The sequence below is a fragment of the Manis javanica genome, chromosome 13 (genome assembly GCF_040802235.1).
Source record: "Manis javanica isolate MJ-LG chromosome 13, MJ_LKY, whole genome shotgun sequence".
NCBI lineage: Eukaryota > Metazoa > Chordata > Mammalia > Pholidota > Manidae > Manis > Manis javanica.
In genome coordinates, this window is record NC_133168.1 from 20,934,176 (window position 1) to 20,955,373 (window position 21,198).

The 21,198-nt window shown below is 53.4% G+C and overlaps 1 protein-coding gene across 1 annotated transcript; it reads right to left on the reverse strand.

Moving 5' to 3' along the window:
- Positions 1–165: 165 nt before the first annotated feature.
- Positions 166–19,245, reverse strand: LOC140845374 (uncharacterized). The gene is made up of 5 exons (XM_073219454.1): positions 18,902–19,245; positions 15,366–15,538; positions 13,971–14,098; positions 13,480–13,841; positions 166–949 (listed from the first exon to the last, which is right to left on the reverse strand). The coding sequence occupies exons 1-5, from the start codon at positions 19,243–19,245 to the stop codon at positions 166–168; spliced, it is 1,791 nt and encodes a 596-aa protein (XP_073075555.1).
- Positions 19,246–21,198: the final 1,953 nt, after the last annotated feature.

Genomic DNA, 21,198 nt, shown 5'->3' on the forward strand with positions numbered 1-21,198 from the left:
GAACCAGGGAGCCGGGTCCCTGGCGGGCGGGCCCCTGCTGGAGGTGTTACCAGTCTGAGGGATCTCGCAGTGGAGGGCCATGAGCGCTGGCGAAGGCAGCAACGTCGGCATCAGCGGAAGAAGTCATTGGAGGGCGGTGGTAGCGGCAGGCATCTAGGGCGGGTGTCAGCGGGAGGCGCCGGCAGGCAGGGCAGGAGAGAGGCGGGCTCCAGGACGGGTGGCTGCGCTTTGGTGGAGAGAAGCGGCCATGGAGGCCAGTGGCTTTGCCTGGCGCGGGGGGAGGGGGGGGGCATGCTGGGCGTTGGCTGCGGGACAACTCCGCCCCCAGAACCGACACCATCGCCAGCCATGGACGCTGCCCTCCCACTGCCAACGCCCCCGTCGCCTTGCTCTCGTCTCTGGCTGTACACCTGCCGACGGCAGTCTCGGATGTCCGCCTCGGGCACAGACACCCGGCCAGCGGACGCCACGGCCCACCATGGAGCGCAGCCTGTCCACGCTGCCGCCCACTGGAGACCCTGCTCCCCGCCACCGCCTCTGCCACCTCTCACGGCGCACCTGCAGCCGGTGGGCTGGACTCCGCCCCGGCCGCAGACCCCGCCGCCGAGAAGCAACAGCCTGCAGCTTCCCGCAGCGGACTCCTTCCCCGCCCCATCCTTCCCCAACCCGAAGACGCCTGCCCCCTCGGGATGGCTGCTTACGGTGAGCTGCCGCTGCGAGGCCAGGCCTGTGTAAGGGCGCAGGGACCCTGGCAAGGTGGGGCCCTGGAGCCGGCGGTCGGCAGCCGCTGTTGGAGGGCTCCGGCCGGCGGTGCAGGGCTTTGGCGAGCGACGGCGACATCAGCGGGAGGAGGTCTTGGCCGGCAGGGACGGTATGAGCGGGGGGCACTGGCGAGCGGCAGGCGCGATCAGGCAGGAAGCTTCCTTCTCTGCAGCAGGTGATGGCGCAGCTGGAAGGACACGTGCCGGGCAGGGAAGTAGGTGGCGCTGGCCAGCGGGAGGAGCGTGAGCAGCAGGCACTGGAAGTGGGCGGTGCTGGAAGGCGGGAAGAGCGTGCGCAGCCTTGGTTGCGGGCAGACCCCGCCCCCCTCGGGCGCTGCCCCCAAACCCCAACGACAGAGCACGCGCATCAATCCCACACTCCCCTTTCTGTGCAGCATCCATGTAAAATAAAAGATGGTACTCACAGAACCCAAGAATGGACTACAGTTGCCAAAGGGAAAGGGACTGGGGAGGATGGGTGGGAAGGGAGGGATAAGGGGGAAAAGGGGGCATTACTATTAGCAGACATAATGTAGAGAGGGGCATGGGGAGGGTTGTACAACACAAAGACAAGTAGTGATTCTATAGCATCTTACTATGCTGATGGACAGTGACTGTAATGGAGTATGCGGGGGGGACCTGGTGATAGGGGGAGTCTAGTAAGCAATGTTCCTCATGTACATTGTAGATTAATGACACCGAAATTAAAAAAACAAAGACGGCATACAACAAAAATTCAGGAGCTCAAAATAAGTTAGCAGAAACAATATTCTGGGAAAATCTTGGTAGCCAGAGTCCAAGCTTCATGCCAAAGCCTCCTCACCATGTCTATATATATGGAGAAGCTGGAAGGACAGGGTGGGAGGGTAAAATATGGGAACAGGAGGCAGTACTTGCACTGAGCTGACGGAATAGACAAGTATACTGGACACACACACACACACACACACACACACACACACACACACACACTTCCCCTAGAGAAACGTAGTCAACAAAAAAGAAAGGTAACTTAAAGGCCATTAGCTTGGGGTTGGTTTGGCCCGTCCCCACAGCTCAGCAAGGCAGGACGTGGCTCTAATAGGGCAGGGGGATGTTATCAGGCCAGCCCAGAAGGCTTGGGAACAGCTCTCTCAGGAAGCCAGCTCCACTCAGACAAGGCACGCGGACGCGCACACATGTCAACAAGCATCCCTCAGAGACTTCAAGACCCAGTTCAGTCCCTGCCCTCGGAAAGTATGATCTACAGGGAGAAGTCTCAAGTCCTGACCTGGGGTGTGGACAGGCCACCAGGAATCTCAGAAGGGTGTCAGAAGGAAGTGAGGTCTGAGCCGGGATTGAGGAATTTCTCCAAGTGAGACTCCAGGCAGAAGGGAGCCTGGACACAAGTGGTGTGTGTGTGGTGGGGCAGGAGCAGAGGCTACCACAGGACGTGGGCAGCTGTGAAGGGACTGAGGGACCCACTTTCAGAGGCCTCCTAGCCCAAGAGCGGACTCCCTTGGCCCAGTGGACAACAGGAAGGGAGTGGTATTTACTGCACACCCCTGGCTTGGCACCACCAGCAGTCACCTCACTGAGTTGGACGCTCCCCCCTACACCCAGCTGCCTTGGCAGAAAACACTGCTTCCTTGTTAGGCTGGATCCGACAAGGGTCAGAGAGGGCAGGTCTCAGGGAGAAGGCCTCACAGCAAAGCGGCTGAGCCACCCATATGTGAGGAGAGCAGGGCAGGAATGGTCAGCAGAACATAGGAGGCCCAGAACACCCCTGAGAAAGGCCGCTCAGCAAGGGTGCACCCCACAGTGCACAAAAGACATGGGGAGAGAACGTCGCAGGCATTCAGTCAGCCCAAATAGCAATCCATCAGCCACTCAGCCCCAGGAGGGCAGGGCCCCACACAGTCCCCCTAGGGATGACACAGGGAGAGTCCTAGCATCTCGGGTGACCCCACAGCCCTTGTCCTCTACCACTGCAAGCCCTGACCACATCCATGTATGCCCAGCCTCGGTGTCCTAGACTTGAGCATAAGGATGGTCTTCGTGATCACTGCATTCCAGGTCCTCAGGACAGGGGCTGACACACAGTGGGGGCCCAGCAGGTATCTGATGAGTAAATGAACCCAAGTTAACTTCTTAAAGGCTGAGGCTGAGTTGTTCCTTTAACAATTAATTGAGAACCCACTGTGTGCCAGACATGTTATTGGTGCTTGCTACATAACCATGAGCAAAAGAGCACAAGAGCCCTGCCCTCCTGGGGCTGACAGCCCAGTGGCCACATTCACCTTTGTGTCCGCATCACAGCACATGTCAGAGCATCCCCACCCCCTATGCCAGGCTCACTGAAGCAGAATGAATGGACTGTGGGAGGCGGGGTGTCCCAGAACTGGGTTGAAGCCCTGGCTCTGCACTGACTGGTTCTGAGCCCAGCTAACACCAACTGTCATCAGACGCAGGCGGTAAGCAGCATGCAGTGCACCAGAAGCCCCATCCGCATCCACACTCCCCCACCCCCACCCCCCCCTGCGGGCCACTGCTGCCCTGCCGGCTTCCTCCCCCTGTACAGGGACTGAGTATCTGGACCTTTCCATCAGTCAGGCTGCTTCAGACAACACTGATACCCAAAACATGGCTCTCTCAGGAAGCCAGCTCCACTCAAGACAAGGCACACAGGACACCCACACATATCAATAAGCATCTCTTGGAGACTTCAAGCCCCAGTTCAGTCCCTGCCCTCGCAAAGTATGATCTACAGGGAGAGAAGTCTCAACAAGAGAACCTTACCCCCCCAGGAACCCAGCTGCACCCTGCAGTCCTGGTAAACGATGCTGTCATTGCTCTCCTCAAGGAGACATTCTGTCCCACCACTTGGACAGTCATGTTCACAGTCTAGTCCTGGAACTCCCGGAGCCACAACCACCTGGAAGCTAGTTAACAATCCTGCTTCCTGAACTCCAGCCGCACAAAGACCTCCCAAAGCAGAAGACCACCCTCCACAGGCCAGCCTCACTCCTAGGCCAGGTGCCCTCATGGCCACGAGATGGCTGCAGCTCCAGGCCTCAAAAGTGAACAACATTCTCAGAGGAAAATGACCATCCTTCTTCCCTCTTAGGCATGTACGGTGCCCACTCCTACCACCAATGCCTCTAATGTCTCATTGGCAGGAACTAAGTCACTCAACATGCTCATACCTCAGCCAATCCCAGGCAAGGGAGCAGACCCACGAAGCCAGAGCCCAGGGCCACTGTCTCAACAATGGGTTTCAACCCCGGGCAAGTTTGCTATGGATTCAGTGTGACCAAAGAAAATGACAGCAAAACGTTCTTGGGGTGAAAAGGTTATACCCAACTTTATTTCCAGGTGGCAAGTCAGTCACTAAAATCCTGTTCACTCAGACCGAGGCTGCATGCTGCAAGCTGGTCTCTGCCTCTGGGCCCCTCTGTCCACACAGCTGTCCACTGGGCCCCTCTGTCCTCACAGCCATCCTCAGGGCCACTCTGTCCGCACAGCCATCCTGCACAGCCGTCCTCAGGGCCCCTCTGTCCACACAGCCATCCCACACAGCCATCCTCCGGGCCTCTCTGCACAGTCGTCCCACACACAGCTGTTCTCTGGGCCTCTGTCCTCGGCACTGCCACCACTCCAGCCTCTGGCTCTGCTCTCCTGCAGCCTTGAAGCCCTGCCACCATGTCGCACCCAGAGCACAATACATAGAGTCAACAGCCATGTATTGCCCACAGGTGTGCAGTGAGCTTAGTCAACAAGGGCCAGGTGAGAATCCTGGCCACAGGAACTCTCATTTTATCCACAGCCACCAACAGTGAAGCAGAAGGCAGGCAACTGGAGAGGCTGAGAACTGAGCAAACCTGGGCTAGTCTGGAAAACAGTGAGTGCAGTGGAAAATGCTGGACTGACAACCAGGGGGCCCCTCGATGTCCCCAGGCCACCTGACAACAGCAGCCCCAGAAGTAAATACCAGTCCTCGCAGGACACCACTTCTCAGGGACAGCCACCACCTGTACTTTGGCCCTCACTTCCATTCCAGAAGGCCCTTGGCCTCACTTCTCTAAGCCTGTTCCGACTGCTGAGGCCCCTAGAGAAAGTCCTGTGGGCCAGTTCAGAAATGGCACACCAAGTGTGAGCCTGACAGCTCATGACCACACAAACACAGACCTCTGTCCTCTCGACACCAACCACCTGGGTGAGGAGACAAGGTGCGCACTGAGATGGACAGTGTCAGGGAGAAACAGCCCTGAACTGGGAGATGGGGGAGGGGACGACAACACCCGCCAGAGACAGTGGCTGAAGGCTCACCCCGCACGGGCATCTGACCTGCACTTACAGGCGGGGGTGCTGGTTGGGGTTTTTCCTTCCCTGTCATCTGGCCTTAACCCTAGAAGTTTGGCACTATTATTACAGGTTCATGATCCCTTATCCATAATTTTTTAAATCCAGAACTCTCTAAAAACCAAAAGCTGATTTTGTTGTTAATTGATTGGGCAGCAGAGCTTCAACTGAACCAACACAAGACTATGACCTATCTACCCCTTCTGCAATGACTGCTCATACGTTTTGAATCAGAAATAGTGACATGTTTTACGCAGTGTTGCCCCTAAACCCCACCAGCAGCACCATATAATCCAGTATATGTTCCACATTCTGAAAAGTTCTGCATTCAGAAACACATCTGGCCCCAAGGGTTTCAGAACAGGGACTGGGGGTGTGTATTACTACTCTACACAAGATAAAGTAACTCTCTTAGGAAAAAGCAGAACCGCACTTGGAACTAAGCAACTCAACTCACAGGCCAGAGCTATGACCCACTGTGCTTCCATCACTCACCCACTGGTGATTTTAAGGAAGACACCCCCCCCCACCCCACCCCGTAGACCTCATCTGGTCTTCTCATCCATAAAATGGGGAGCTTGGACTAGATCAGCAGGTTTCAAATGTGGTTTAAAGCCGATTGGCCCTTCCTTCAAGGACACCTTAAGGAAAAGTGTCACTGCTCCAGTGAGCATGTTCGCAGCAGGGTTCCTCAACAGCACAGTTTGAAAACTGCTATGCAGTGATCTTTTAGGGCCATCTGGTTCTAACATTATATGGTTGTCCTCTCGAGGCAAACAGCCTTTCCCATGAACGAAGGATACCTGGAAAGAACTTGAACCAGACCCTGACGAACAGATGGGCTTCTGACCTGCAGAGAGGACTCCAGAGCCAAGCAGCATGCATGCAGGTCAGAAGACCATAAGTAAGGTGTGTGAGAGGTTCCGGGAAGCTAGGCCAGCCAAGGGGGTTCCTGGGCAAAGGTGACAGGACGACGTACATGCTGGAAAGGTTGGCTGATCAGCCAGATGAGTGTCAGGAATCCTCTTCCCTACCCCCTCGGAGCCTGAAATTCCTCCAAACAGGAGGCCAGGGGACAAGTTGGGCAGTCCCGGCCCCACTGTGTGCAACCACAAATTCACAGTCCTGTCCTCACTATAGCAACCAAGAGCCTCAAAGCTTAGCTCACAGCCATCAATATGTTATTGTCAAATAAGTGACTCTTGTGATTCCAAAAATAAGAGCATATGATCTGCCACAAAGACACATCCTTCAGAGGACAACAGGACAGAGTAAGAGCAGGACGGCGGCCCTGGGCAGGCCAGAATGGAGGGTCACCAAGGTCCCACTGGTGTCCTTCCCACTGTCTAGGGGCAGTATGACTCCCAGGAGTCTGTAGCAGCCCAGGAAAGTCCACAAGCCATTCTAAACAACAGTGCCGCCTTCTCGCCTCGGCCCTGCAGACTCTCAGGCTGTTTCCAAAGAGGCCCTTCAGGCCAGTGGGCAGCCCCCCTGTCCACCATTAACTCTTCCCTCTCTGGGAAGGCTCCAGAGGCCTTACTGAGACCACTACCACATTCCCGTCCCCCATTTCTGGGTGCCATTCTTCCTGCTTTACAGACAGAGGGAACAAGACTCGGCTTCCTAGGTCGCTTGGTAACTTGTCTTAGGGCAAGAGAAGCCCAGAGGCTATGAATATCTGTAACAGTGGGGCTGTGGGGCCCAAGGAGAGGCAGAAAGGCTTCCTGGAGGGATGGAGCAGAGGTTATCTACCCTAGACTTACCTGATTCCCAAATCCATGCTTTCTCTAGCCCCACAAATTAGAATACATCTAGAAAGGAGTAAGAGGTCAGCAGAACTGCAGACCTACAAGAAGTCCAAGACATGGGGCCTGGAAGAGGCAAAAAGTCAGACAGAATGGAGCCACTGTGACCCTGAAGGTGGGCTCTCTGCAGACCATGTGAATGGGAATGAGACCGGGTGGGGGATATGCGGGAAGGAACAAGAGGCTGTAAGCACCGATCATGTGTTTGAGAAGAGTGGCCAGGAAAGGAAGGAGGAAAATGCTTAGGCGTAGTGGGTTTGTGTGGGGGGGCTTTACTTTTTTGTTCAGTTATAAGTTTTTTTGGAAGAGTAAGAAGGGTATGAGAAATTGATAGTATCCAAAAACAGGACTGTTTTCCTGACCAAAGATCAGAATGGAATAATCACAGGCTCCTGGCAGAGGGTGAGGAGGGAGGAACTTACTTGGCAGGGTGCTCACCCAAGTGAGAAAGGCGGGTTTGAAACTGATATTTGAGGGAGAGGCAGGAAAAACCTTGACTAAAAAAGAGGAGTCAAATGCTGTGGAGACTGAGTAGATAAGGAAATGGAAGCACCGCCAGGATAGCAGCCTGGAAGCCTCTACAGGAAAGAGTAGGATTAAATCTCATGGCTCCGTATTACTCTGTAATATGGCTATCACAGAGAATAGCCAAAATTCAAATAATTGTATTTGATAAATACAACATCTATTACTATTGAGTATTTCCTAAGTGCAAGCTTACATGTATTACCTTTCTGCATGGCATTCAAATGAAATGAAACTGAAGTTTCAGGGAAATTAAGTTAATTTACTCAATTCATACAAGTTTGCATAACCAGAAAGTTGCAGTCGAAACTCAAACCCAAGTTTGTCCATTTCCTGAACCATCAGCCCTACTGAGTCTTCAGGCTGGCAGAGATGACCTCAGGGAACATATCTGGATGGAAAAGATGAATATCAATAAGAATTCCTTTCTGAAAGGCAGTAACCAACAGAAGCAGTAGAGAATGAACTTGGGACGTCTGGGAAGAGGTATATCTGAGTGGGGATTCATACCCTTGGGGACAGAGGTTGGGTGGTGAGTCACTGGACAGGAACTCATCATAGGAGAAGCTACAGGTTACAGGTTCTTGGCCCTTGAACACTGTGGATAGGGAAGATGTGGCTTTCCTAACATGGATCTCAAAGCTGGTCTAATAGAGGCAAGACAGAATAGTTTCTTCTACCATCTCCTGAGCAGTAAAAATCTCATGTACTATACTATAAAGCAGAGCTTCAGATTATTTCTTGAGTTTCTCAGTAGACAATTCGATCTCCCGAAGAATACAGACGGCAGCAAAAGAAAATCCCATCTTGCGCTGAATTCAGCTACTTCAAAAAGAACTAGTTGTGAAGTGGAAGGAAAGGAACTTTGGGGAAATGAGTTACTTCATATGAGCCAGGCAGATCATACATAAACCTGGACATTAAGAAGGCATATTAAAAAGCAGAGAAGATTTAGGCCAGAGACTGTAAAGAGAGGATAGCTTGAGACCAAAAAGTTCACAAAAGCAAAGTTGTGAAGACACAACCACAATCAATAGGCAGAAATAAGTAGAATAAGGAGAAAATGGACATGCTGGCATATGTATTAGTAGTTTTTCAGTCACTCGGAAATGGCAGTTGTATAGTGGTCAAGTTATTGAAGATCAGAGATGGATTTCCAAGGGACAGGCACAATGAGGGAGCTCTGGAACACAGGCAAGATTATGACATGATTCCTAGCTCTGAGTTGTATATAAAAGTGTCTCTCTCAGTACTTAAAACAGAGTAAGGACACAAAAAGTGTTCAAATCAGCTTGGGGAAGAACCAAGTGAAATTCTATAAATCGATTTTATTGTGTTGAATCTGATAAAAAGATATTGTCAGTATTACAATAGCCATCATTTATTAAGTGGATCCCACATGCTAGGCATCGTTTGAACTATTTTCCATGCATTTAATATTTACAATAACCCCAAGAACTAGGTGTTATTAATATCCATATTTTATCCTCATATGACGATAGAGTTGATTAACTTGTCCTGTAGAAGGTGGTTTACGGTCATTACTGTAAGTGAAAGTGTTACCTTCACCAAAGGCTGATTCTCTTTGAATGATATTCAGGAATCCTACTGGAAGGGATTTCATTATGGTGGTTTCTGTGTCTGTTACTGCATCATATGGATCCTGCTTTACTCATGGTGAGACACATATCCTGTTAGAAGAGAAATTCTGCTTCCCAGATTTGTTCTCATTCTTGAGTCAGTCGACTTTGATGCTGAGCTTCTATGCTGTAATTGTTCCTGGGGATCTGAACAGTGCAGCTGAGGCACAGTGGTCCTGGAGCAGGAAGACCTGGCATACAGGGCCTGCCCTAGAGCTTGGACAGGTCACCTGCCACCATGGAGACAGTCAGCAGCAAGCTGAGGTCAGGACTTTGGTTCATGGTTAGTTCTCTCTCTCAGATGGTTGAATGACTGTGCAAGTTAATGTCAGCAACACAACCCCACTGCTATGGGCTGGACTGTATCCCCCTAATTCATATGTTGAAGCCTTAACACCCAGTGTGACTATAATTGGAGTTTGGGCCTACAGGGAGGTCCTTAAGGTTAAATGAGGTCATAAGCGTGGAGCCTCATCCAATATAACTGATGTCTTTCTAAGAAGAGGAAGATAAATTAGAGATCTCTCTCTCCATACATGCACAGAGAAGAGGCCATGTGAAGACACAGCGAGAAGGCAGCCACCTACAAGCCCAGAAGAGAGGCAGGCCTCACTGATAATCAACTTGAATGGCACCTTGATCTTGGCCTTCCAGCCTCCTGAACAGTGAGAAGATAAATCTGTTGTTTGAACTATCCAGTCTCTGGTATTTTGTTATGGCAGCTCTAGATGATTAACACACCTGCCAAGTCTGCTTTCCTACCAGGTGGGGATTAATGATAATACATACTCATAGCCCCTGTCTGCACCTGTGGTCTAAGAAAGGCCATGTAAAAAGCTGAAGGTAGTGCCTTGTGCACAGTAAGAGCTTGATGATTTTCAGTTATGTTATTAATACTGAAATACAGTTCCTTCTCCAGTATCCTGGACATGACAGTCCTACTTCCCGCACAATAGTTATGGGGATGCAATGAGATGTGTTTCTTAAGTCTTCCTTCCCTGACAACAGTCCAACAGGAGACAGTGCACATACACACCTGGGGACAGGAGCGTGACAAGAAACGTCTACTGGAATGATTTTTGGTCTCATGTTTTATCTTAAAAACATATATGCATCTTGCACTTTAATTCATATATAGTCATGTTTGCTTTAATTCGTAAGATGTTTGCCGTTATTTATCAGGTAGACAACTTATGATCTAGACAGATAACTTGGTCTTGTACACCTCACCCACATGACCACTTCATTCAAATTTTAAGAAGGCCTTTGCAAGTCACAAAGAACTGTCCTGGTGTGAGGATTTAGTTATTATTTTTGAAGAATCAACATTGCAATTAATTAATTTGGGGGGACCCATAAGGTGTGTTTCATATTACTAATTAACTAACTGAACCAACCACTGTTAGTGAGCTTCTACTATGTGCCAGCAGAGCAACCACACAGATCCATTCCCAGCCTTCCATTAGCTTACAGTCAGGCAGGCGGGTGGACACCAAACACACAGTCCAATAACTAACTGTTAAGAGTTATGGCACATCATGACAAAAGCTGTGAAGGAAGAATGCTAGGAAAGCCTGCAGCAGCAAGGGAGATGGTAAGAGCCCTATAACATTCTGAGTATGAACAGATTCCTGGGAAGTCCAGATTCCTAAGGAGAATGCTCTGGAGGCAGCCTCCTGAAGTGAGGTGTCAATTATTACGCTTTTAAAGCTCAGTTATTGTCACCCTTGGTTTGTCTAAGGAGGATATTGTTTCCACAAGTCTGGGAAGGCTAGGTATGAATTTTTATACTGGGGACCAGACAGGGTGGTATTTGACAACTTTCAGGGAGGTGACGGACTTGGGGACAGTGCTCTTTGCCTTAGATGTACGGTATGATGTTGGAGGTGGGAAAGTAGGCTTGAGGGACATTAGAGGTGCCTCCTTTCTCTTCCTGTTTTTCTTCCCTAGTGAGCATGTATGCACTTTGCAGACTTGTCCAGGAGTCACTTAACACATAAGAACTGCTTGACAGATCACAGTCTTAGTACCCGAACAGCCAAACAGAAGAAGCCCCATCCATTTCCTGCCTGCCCTTTCACGCCCTGAAAGGAGGAGGTGTTTGCAGTATTTTGTTGGGAGTGGGGGGGGAGGGACGTTGTCGCCAACATATTGGACTGGAAGCCAGGGGTTCCCTACAGAACTCCTGCCGCCTGGCTTTGCCTGTACTAGGAGTGCAGGGAAGCTTATGCCAAATCCCGCTCATGTGCTCATCCCTGTCACCAGCCCTCCTGTAACTTCCACATCCCCGGTCAGTGCGTGTTTCCTTCCTGGGGGCCTCAGCACAGCAGAGAGGCAGATGGAAGAAAGGTGTAAAATTAATGTAGGGAGGGGGAGGGACTTTCACAACATTTGGCAACAATGCTTCAGTATGTTGGCACAGCACTCTACAACTTACAAGTACATTCACACCTGCTTTCTGTCTGGCTCTCAGAGGTGGGCGCTGATCCCCAGCCTTAGATTCTGCCTCCCATTTCTTTACAGACACATGCCCTTTGAGATGTCTAGGTCTTTTCTAGACCACGGTCCCAGAGGAAGAATGAATTCTTTCCTCATGTCAATTCCAATTTCTGCAAGCCCTCACCACTTCTGTGAAACTTCTATCAAACACATTTCTGAAAGAGTAGGGGCAGGAAGGGGCTGCAGAGACTATCTAATCCAACTTAGTCATTAGCACAAAGAAGAAAAGTGACTGAGCTAAGGCCCCACAGCCTGTCAGGAACCCAGCAGGGCTCAGACACCTGAAGGTAGACATGCACACATACACTGCCCCCATTCTCCCAATGCCTTACATAGCTGCAAACTTCGCCCTCCTGGGGCTTCTCATGGGCGCACAGTGGGTGCTTCCTAAGTCGGGGTGTTTGGGAGTGTAACCTGTCAACCTTATTTTACCCTTCCTGAGGGGAATGGGGTGGGAGGAGCTCGCCATTTTCAGGGATCCTGTAGGGAATTCTTTTACAAAATGAAGACTCTAGTATGAAAACTGGTTTTGCACCCAAGAGGCGACTCAGTCCTGGGACTGAGGGACTGATACACACGCGGGCTGCCCTAGCAGGAGGCACCTGTAAACACAGCATCCGGTCTTCCAAACCCTGATCGCGCGACCCCTCTGAACGCTGCTCAGCCCCCACCCCACTGCCACCTCTCCCCTCCACCTCCACCTCTCCAGACGGTTTTCCCAAGGTGGGCTGAGGTCTTAAACGTCTGTTTGCTGAACAGTAAGTTAAGAATCTTACTTCTTAACTTCCTGGGTGTTAAAATGCAATCTTATCTTTAAGATGGGATCCATTCTGCCTTTTACTATATATTGTTTGTGGCTGGGCTTACTTGCTATATTAATTGCCCAGGTTATATATTACTTGATTAGGGGCTGGAGGAGGAAGAGCAGCATCTAGGCAAAGTTAAAGATAAACTGGGACTTTTAGCAGGCTAAAGTAAATTTTACAATAGCCTCATTTAATTGACACAATGCAGACATGGGCTACGCTGAGGTATTTTCTTATCTGGGGGATGTTCAAACATTCCAGGCCAGGTTACTCCTGGCTTTTTAGTTTTAACTAATCTCCACGGAAGAATGCTTATACGACCAGTTTGATATTTTACTTTAGAGAATTAATGTGACTCTGACTCTGCTGAATTGTTTAATACGGAGTTTTGGTAAGGGTCTTTTTCCAGAGGCCCCCACCCTACTCTGACTACACCCATGGTCCCTGTCTCAGAATCCCTGTGGCTAGTTATAAGTTAGTTACTCAGCTGCAGATTTCAAACCTAAATGACAGAAAGATACTAATTTCTAAATACAAGAAAATGCACTGTCAGTTCCCAGATCAAAGTAAAGAAACTTCGTTACCAAATAAAAATTACAAGAGATACCTAATGAAAGAGATTTTAATTTTAAAGGCGCTGCTTCCGGGCGGCCTCTCCCCGGGCGCGGGTCACACTTGAATTTCAGCCGGCCCGGCCCTCGCCGAAAAAACCCACACACGGCAAAACGCCCGCCGGCCTCCCCGTCTGCGCGGCCCCGGCCCGGGCGGCGGGAGCAGGACGGGGGCGCGACCCCGGGCCGAGCGGACGCGCGCCGCGGGACCGAGCAGCCACCCTCACAACCCGGGCCGGGACGGAGGAGCGGCGGCTCCGGCGGGCCCCTCCCCCCTGCCACGGCGAACTTGCACTGGGCGCACCTGCACCGCACCCTCCCTCCACGGGCGGCCCCTCCGGCGGAGCGCGTCAACTCCCGGCCCCGGCCGGACCCCACGAGCCCACCACCCACGTCGGCCCCTTCCCGGCCCCGTGGGCCACGCGCTGCCCGCCGAGCCAACTGCACGGCCGCCCCCTCGTCCGGCTCCACCGCGCCCCGCGGCCACGTACCTTCCAGCCCGCAGGGCTGTCGCCGTCGCCTTCACCCCTGAAGTAGGGCCCGCTCTGGACCCTCCACTGCAGATCTGCGACAGCGGGAGCCGCTTCTCGGCCGAGCTCTCTGAAGTCCGTCCGGGGCAGCGGCTCCAAGTCCGGGTCGAGCGCAGCCCTCCGCCCGCCGCGGGAGACCCGAGAAAGGCGAGTACCGCACCGGGAGCCCAGCGGGCGCGAGGCGGCGATCCGAGAACGGGGCACGAGGTCGGTGCCGCTCCCGCATGCGCGCCGGGAGGATGGCGCAGCCGAGCACGGCGCGGGTCCATCAACATCTGGTCTTCGCAGGGCCCGCTGCGCGGACAGGACGGCACGAGACGCTCCTGCCCGGGCCAGCGGACGAAAGCACGGAGAGAGCAGCCGAAGCTGCCTCGCCCGCTGCGCTCGAGACGCTACTGACTTGAATATAGCGGTAGCGGAGGCTACAGCTACTACGCAGCCGCAGGACTTACGCGCCTGCGACCAATGACTGTCCGCCCCCGACTGACGGCCCTTTCTACCAATGAGCGCGAGGCGCCGCGGCGCAGGCCCGCCTCCGACTGACGGCCCTCACAGCCAATGAGCGCGCGGCGCCGCGGCGCTGGAAGACAGGTGTGTCTATTCCCTACTGCTACCTTGGCCAACCCTCCCTTCCAGGACCCACCGAGACCTGGGGACCCCTGTGAATCAGGCACTCAGGGGCTGCGATTTCCTTGTGCGGTTCCAGCCTTGCTCTAAATAACACCACACATTACCAGGCAGGAAGACAGGCCCTTCTACCTACCACGTGGTATGAACTCCATTAACATCTGCTCTGACCTGCGCTGATTCCATCGTTAGCCGTACATACATCTCAAAATCTCCCTAATGACAAAAAGCAGTAATGGGCGTCTGCTGTGCTTGTTTATTGAGTCGTAAATGAGCCAGTGGGACAATGTTTCTTCCCATCCAGCCCCCAGCTAAGTAATGGCCAGGAACTGGAAGAAGGGCAAGATGCACCAGACAGTAGCTCAAAGCGTTGGCTCTTCTAAGCACAACTGATTAAAAGGCAAAAATATTGACATGCACATACTGTTTTCCATTACCTTAAAAAAATCTCAGTAATTACTTCTCCATCATCATTTTGGGAGAATGTTAACAACATTGATCTTTGATCCTTTAACTATGGTAAGCCCTGATAGGAGGATCCTAGGGGCTGGCTCCTCCCCACCTCCGCTCCTCTACTCAGACCGGCCTCCCTGCCTCACCTGTGTCGGGCTTCCCTCTGCGGTCCCCACTCCCCAAGGCCGTTCCAGCTCAGCAGGGATCCCCTGACCTGAACTCCTTTCATGTCTTATATTTTAGCAAATGCTGACTTTTTGTGAAAGAGAAATTTGAGAAGAAAACACACCCATAATTCTTTTACTGTACAAATTCGTGCTCCCATTTGCACACATCCACTACCATTTTCATTACTAATGTGGACGTTTTACGTGGTCTCTCCCTAGTGCACATATCAAATTGTTTTCATATCTACTCGGCACTATTTTCTCAAGATCTAGGTCTCTGAAAACGACCACTGTATGAACTGCATCATATCCCAGCACCCTTGGAGCCATCATTCATCTTCCATCCCACAGGTGCAGACATGGTTCTTCTCCCCCCATGTGAGCACTCACAGGTAAAGCCACCAGGGTCTCCAGGACCTCTTGTTGTTATTACTAAGCTTTCCTTTGTTTCTACAGTTGATTTCCTCGTGGGGTCCATGGGGATGAATAGCTTTGTGGGTCTTGATTCCCAAGGAGGCCATGCAGATCTGCCATGACACCTGTGGCACCTGGGTGGGTTTCCCAAGGACAGAGTTGGACGGAGCCAGGTGACAGGCTCACAACAGGTGACTCGCAGGGCTCTGTGTCGGATAGGGTCCCCTCCCTTGTGCGTGGCCAGGCCCTGGGGACTGAGTTCTAATAGGCGGGTGACAGGACAACGGCTCTTCCTGGGGCATTCCATGTCTCTCTCCCACCCTCCGCTGCTCCGGGGCCACTGCAGCTCCTTTGTCAGGCTGTGTGACAGACAGCGAGTCTCAGAGTGCTGGCACGAGCCACTAGCCTCCCTGCCTCAGGCCTCTGACCATGCAGCCCACTGAGAATCTACCATCTGGGGCCTGATGCACATCCCTGTTCCTCATGGCCCATGACTTCCTAGTTCTCTGTGTCCCAGACTCAGGGCAGGCCAGGCTCCTCAAAGGCCTTCTAGGATGGCTGCTTAGTGAGCTTAGGGTCAGGGAACCAGATGCAAGGCCACCGTGAGCCCCAGAGGATTACTCCCAGGGGCCCACAGTGCTGCCAAGGGTGGCCAGGAGCTGGTGGGTGTGGGATCTGCGGGCAGGCTTGCCCCCAGTGGGTCACTGGCCATCCTGCTGCTGTGCCCCTCCCATCTGCTTTCCAAGGGTCCAGAAACTTGGCTCTGCCTGGAGCCACACGATAGCTTTGAGACCTAGTAGGGGGAAGAGAAGAGGTGCTTGGTGGAGACAGCCCTTTCCTGAGCCGTACTCCAGTGACCTGGGACCCGCCCAGGTGGTTCTGAGCCAGGCAGGAAGAGCCCTGCAGTTCTGTCCTCTCCGTTATTCATCTCCGTGCAGCGGCTCCAGGTGGGGGCTGACGCCCAGCCTCATGCGGTGGGAGGAGCCGGGGTCTGGCTGGGGCCTCCAGACCCATCCAGAGAAGTCCTGTTCCTCCGGGCCTGGGGACATGGCATGTACATACATATATAGTTCACATGTACACACACACATATGCACAAAAGAGACTCCCAGGTGTGTCCCTCATCTCTCAGCTCTCCCCCCACAGGGCTCATCCTAGCTTCTTTGTGCAGGGGTCATGTCTAAGTTCTGAGCTCTCCGAGTATGCTCCAGAAGGCACCTTAAGGAGCTGGGGCACCCGTCGGGGCAGTCCTGTTCCTTCCCCCTGAAATCAGGCTCTCTGCAGCCAGGTCTCCCTTCTGGGCCTGCATTTCAGAAGGACCAGTGCCCACTGTTCTGAGGCCTCTCTCCATGTGTGACCCTGGCATGTGCCTGCCCTGGCTTGCCTTAGTTTACCCACTGGTGCAGTGAGCAGGTGAATCAGAGCATCGCCAGGGGCTACTGTAGCCTTGCTGGTGGAGGACTTAATGCCGCATTGCCCCAGTCCTGGCCAGTTCTCCCCACATCCTGCAGTTTTCTGACAGTGGGGGGCATGTAGCACTTGAAGTGTTGTCACATCCTGCTATTTTTGCAAGAGGCCTGAACACAGTTGTTAAAAATAGAAATAATGAGGGAAAACAGCCACTTCTGACCTTGAGTCATGAGGCAAGGACAGGATCCCAGTATCCTCTCTGGCTCCTGATGATAAATGATCATCGCACTGTGTCTGTCCTTAGCTAATTTATCCTTGGCCCAGAGAGAAGTTTCTGCATTTTTTTTTTTAGAAAGCTGGGAGTTTCTCAAAGCCTAACAGCTTCACCTGCTCTATTCTGTGTGTTCTTTGCTGGAATGCCATGAGGAGCCTGTTCCCTCTGCTCTGGGGCATTGCCAGAAGCCAGCATGGTCTGGCAGACCTGAATGTGCTGGGGTGATGCCCCTGCTCCTTCAGTTGTGTCTGGCACCCTGCAAAGGGGCCCAGGAGGCAGGGCCTTCAGCACCCTCGGGGAGACTGCGTCAGAAGAGCTGCCAGGGCAGGGTACATGGTGTTCCAGGCCCCCATCCTCTGGCTACTGTGTGTACAGTGTCTCTTGAAGATGCAGAAGTCCGCACCTAAAAAGCCCTTACCATCTGCCCCAGGTGGCTCCTCCTGAATCCAGGAGGATTCAGGTGTTGGTGTCTCTTTTAACTCCCCACACACACACTGCCACTCTCTGCGCTGTGCTGTCGCTCTTCTGATCAAGAGGAACCCCAAGTGCCCAGGACCCTCAGAGTGTGGAGGAGGTCATCAGAGAGGCTGGCACCCACTTCCAAGGCACCCAGAAGTGAGGGCAACACTGCCTCCCCTGGCCTTGGGCTCATGGTCTGCACTGATATCAGCTTCAATTTTTAAATTCCAGGTTGAGCTCACAATGGTGCCTTCTGTCTTCAGAGTGCTAACCCAGGAGAGACTCAGGAGGAGACAGACTAAGACTCTCCTGGAAGTTACAGGGAATGCATGCACAGCTGGGCAGCAAGAGGTATGTCCCTGGTCCACAGGGGTGCCTGGCCCGTGTTAGCGCCCCAGTGTGTTTGGAGAGGGGGCAGGTTAGCCTTTTGTTCTTTATAGTTTACTTCCAAGGGAGGTTTTGGGTCCATGACAGGAGCTACCTAAACAGTTGCTTCTGCCCATCTGCTGTGTCTGCTGGGACATGGACATGGATGTCAGCCTGCTGTCATACCTGCCTTGCATTTGTGTCCATTCACAGTTCTCAGTGTAGTTCCTGCTGGTGCAAAGAGTGGGTGTGGAGCTGTACATATATGTGAGTACACAAACAAGTGCATGCACATATATGTTGACATACATGCACACGTGTGTGACATACATGCATGTGTGTACCTACCTATCTCCTGTGTGCACATAGGCACATGCCAGGTGTGGAAAGGCATGTGCAGATGTGTGTGTACATCTGCCCAGCCACTCAGTAACACTCTGCCCTAATTCCCTGGGGCCTTGCAGTTGACAGCTGGCTGGTAAGCCCTGGTGAGCCTGTCCTTGGCTGGCTCGTCCTGCTGCTATGACAGAGTAGCTCTTATACTAGATGAGTAGGAGCTGAACTGCCTACTGGGGATTCCCAGGGTTTCTTCTGGTCCACCAGGAAGATGACAGCATCGAGACAACCTCATACAACAGTGATGCCTAACATTTGCATAATCTTTCATGTAATTCAAAATAATGTAAAAATAGCGCAGAAGATTAAAGGGCTAGCCCAAAGTCACACAGCAACTCAGCAATACAGCTGCTCCCAGGAAGCCTGCCCTCACTGCACAATTTAACTGGCCAGCTTTCAGAGAACTTGTGACTCCGACAGAGGCCCAGGGAAACACATCCTGTGCCAGTGAATTCCTCCATGTTCCAGAAAATGATGCACAGCTGTAGACTCAGCAGCTTCCCAGGTAGGGTATAACATGCACCCCCAGAGCCCGAGGGTGGGTGACCTGGCTGCCAGTGGGCTCGAGGGATAAGGGGAGGTTAGAGGGCCCAGGGGTCTTGCTTTGAAACCAGCATCAGCCACTCAAGATGGACAGGAAGGTGGTGCCAGGTGGGTTCAGAGGAAGACAAAAGCCTGCAGTCCTTGTGGGGCTGAGAGTCTGTGACGTGACCCCAGTGAAAACTGCTCTGTGCTTTGTGCCCGGCCAACCCTCCTGTCTGACTCCACAACCACCACGCCAGAACAGCACATCGAGAGCACACACGACCACACGCGCCTGGGCCCAGCCAGCCTCATGGGCAGTGCCCAGTGCTCTGTCTCCACTGGGCTCTCTGGGAGGGCCGCTCCCTGAGGGCTCACAGGCAGACGTGGTCCAAGGGAGGGTGGGCCTGAGTGGCCTTCAGCAGCATGGGCTGGGTACTCCCGGGAGTGTCCAGGGCCTGACACTGTCACCACGTTAGCTCCTGCCTTTCCTCCTCGGGACAGGGAGGCCCCACCTGAGGCCCTACGGCTACTAGACACCCCTGCTATGCTGCCTTCACTGGTTTCCTCACTTTCAAAACCTCTCCACTTCCAGAGCACAGCCCAGCCACCCTTCACGGGCTCCTCTAACGTGGCCATGCCTCCCATGGGCAGGAACCCTGTTCTGAGCACCTTTGGGCATGCCACACTTCACACACCTGCTCTCCAGGCCTGCTTAGCTTGTCATTTCCTCCTGTGCCCTAAAGAGGAAACTGAAACTTTGTGCCACAGAGCTGAGCTGTAGGGTCTGGGGTCCCCTTACTGCCCAGGACTCCAGGTAGCCTCAGAGAAATGCCAAGATTGGCTGTCCCACAGGCCACGCACCTGTTCCCTCCATCCATCCACGGCAGAACCTGCAGCACCAGGCCAGTACAGGCTGGCACATAGGTGGCAGCAGAGGGATGTGAGGAGAGCCCTGGCAGAGGGGCAGTGGGCACACGGGCACACGCCTGGGTGTGAATCCCAGCAGCAGCAGCATGCACAGATTTTAAAAACGGGCAGATTTGTTGGGATGAAACCCCCACATTGCTCCTCACTGTAACTGTGAAGATTCTGAGGATGGGGGGCCAATGCTCTTCCCCTCCGCAAAGGTCAGCCAGTGAAGAAGGGTCTGCCACTCACCCTCCTCATCGCCTGGACCCACCTTGTGGTGTCTCTGCTTCCACACCTCCTGCTGGGGATGGGGCCCACCTGTGGGTGTCGTGGTGATGAAATGCAGTGGGGGACTCCTCGCACCAACACTCAGCATGTGCTCGGTTGCACTAACTCCTGGGTCCCCAAGTCCCCGGCCTCCATGACCCTGGCCCCCACAGTCCCTCTGCCGGCACCTTTCCGAGGCTTGAGCCCTTCTCCAGCACTGCTGGTCTCAGCTCCCTTGTGAAGAGGCCAGGCCAAACCACGCCCAAGTGAAGATGGTGGGCCACCCGAACAGTCAGAGAGAGTGGGGAGGCAGGAGCAAGAGGAGCAGGGAAAATCAGGCCCTGCAGGGAGGGGTCCCAGGAGCAGGGGCACTAGAGAGGTCTTGAGGCATGTGTAGGAGCTCACAGGAAGAGGGCCAGTGTGTCCCCAAGAGGACTGGGTCTGCTTTGGCATCCTACCAGGATGCTTTCCCGAAGCTCTTGCACCAGTAGTTCAGCAAATTCACCCTTTATGATTTTTCTATTTCTAGTGGCCAGAGCTACAGGGTTGTTAGGCTTTCAGAAATATGGTGCTTTAAAGCCCATGTGCCAGATCAGTGTCCTCCAGAGAGCAGGCCTGTCTGTGTGGACGAGGGAGATCCTGGCTGTGGTGCTGAGAGGGCCCAGCCATACGGGAAATGCCACCCCCAGCCCACCCCAGGGAGGGAAGGGGCAGGGAGAGAAGTAGGACAGACCCCCAGGTCAGGGGCAAACCCAAATGGCCCGAAGAGCCCCCCTGAGCACACTGTCCCTCTTTACTCTGCTGAGGCCCCGCAGAGCCCTGAGTCAGCAGCACTGGGAAGGCCCCAGCTCCAATGCCTGCATGTGGGTGCCCTTGAGCAGCCGAGGCCCTGGGTTTCTGAGGAGCAGGCACAGCTCTTGATATGAGACCCAGAGTGAGCAGGGTTTGACCTGGAAAACCACTGCTGCTGACACATGCAGCACCCTGGGCCCGAGGGACCTCATGCTTGACTGGTGGCCCCCTCCCTGGCCTTGGTGGTCTCTGGGGGTTCCAGGGTGGTCTCCTCACCACAGCAGGAGTGGCCAGAGGCTTGCAGATGGTGCAGGGTGGGCGACTGTCCCTTTCCTGGGTGGGGCACCGGCAGGGGTGTGGGGCGGCAGGGTGGGGGTGTGGCCCGCAGTGCTCTCATCCTGCAGGAGACTCCTCTGGGGTGCCCTCTGCATTCTCCCTCTGACTCCCAGCCTCCCTGTTACCCTGTCCTGCTGTCCTGGGTCTGGGTGCTTCCGTCCCTCATGCTGTTTACATAGTGGGTGATCAGGATGCGGCCAGTCAGGCAGGGCCAGTCCCCTTCTAATTTATGGTGGATTTGGGCCCTGGGATGAGATTTGACCCCAGAACATTTCCTGCACCACT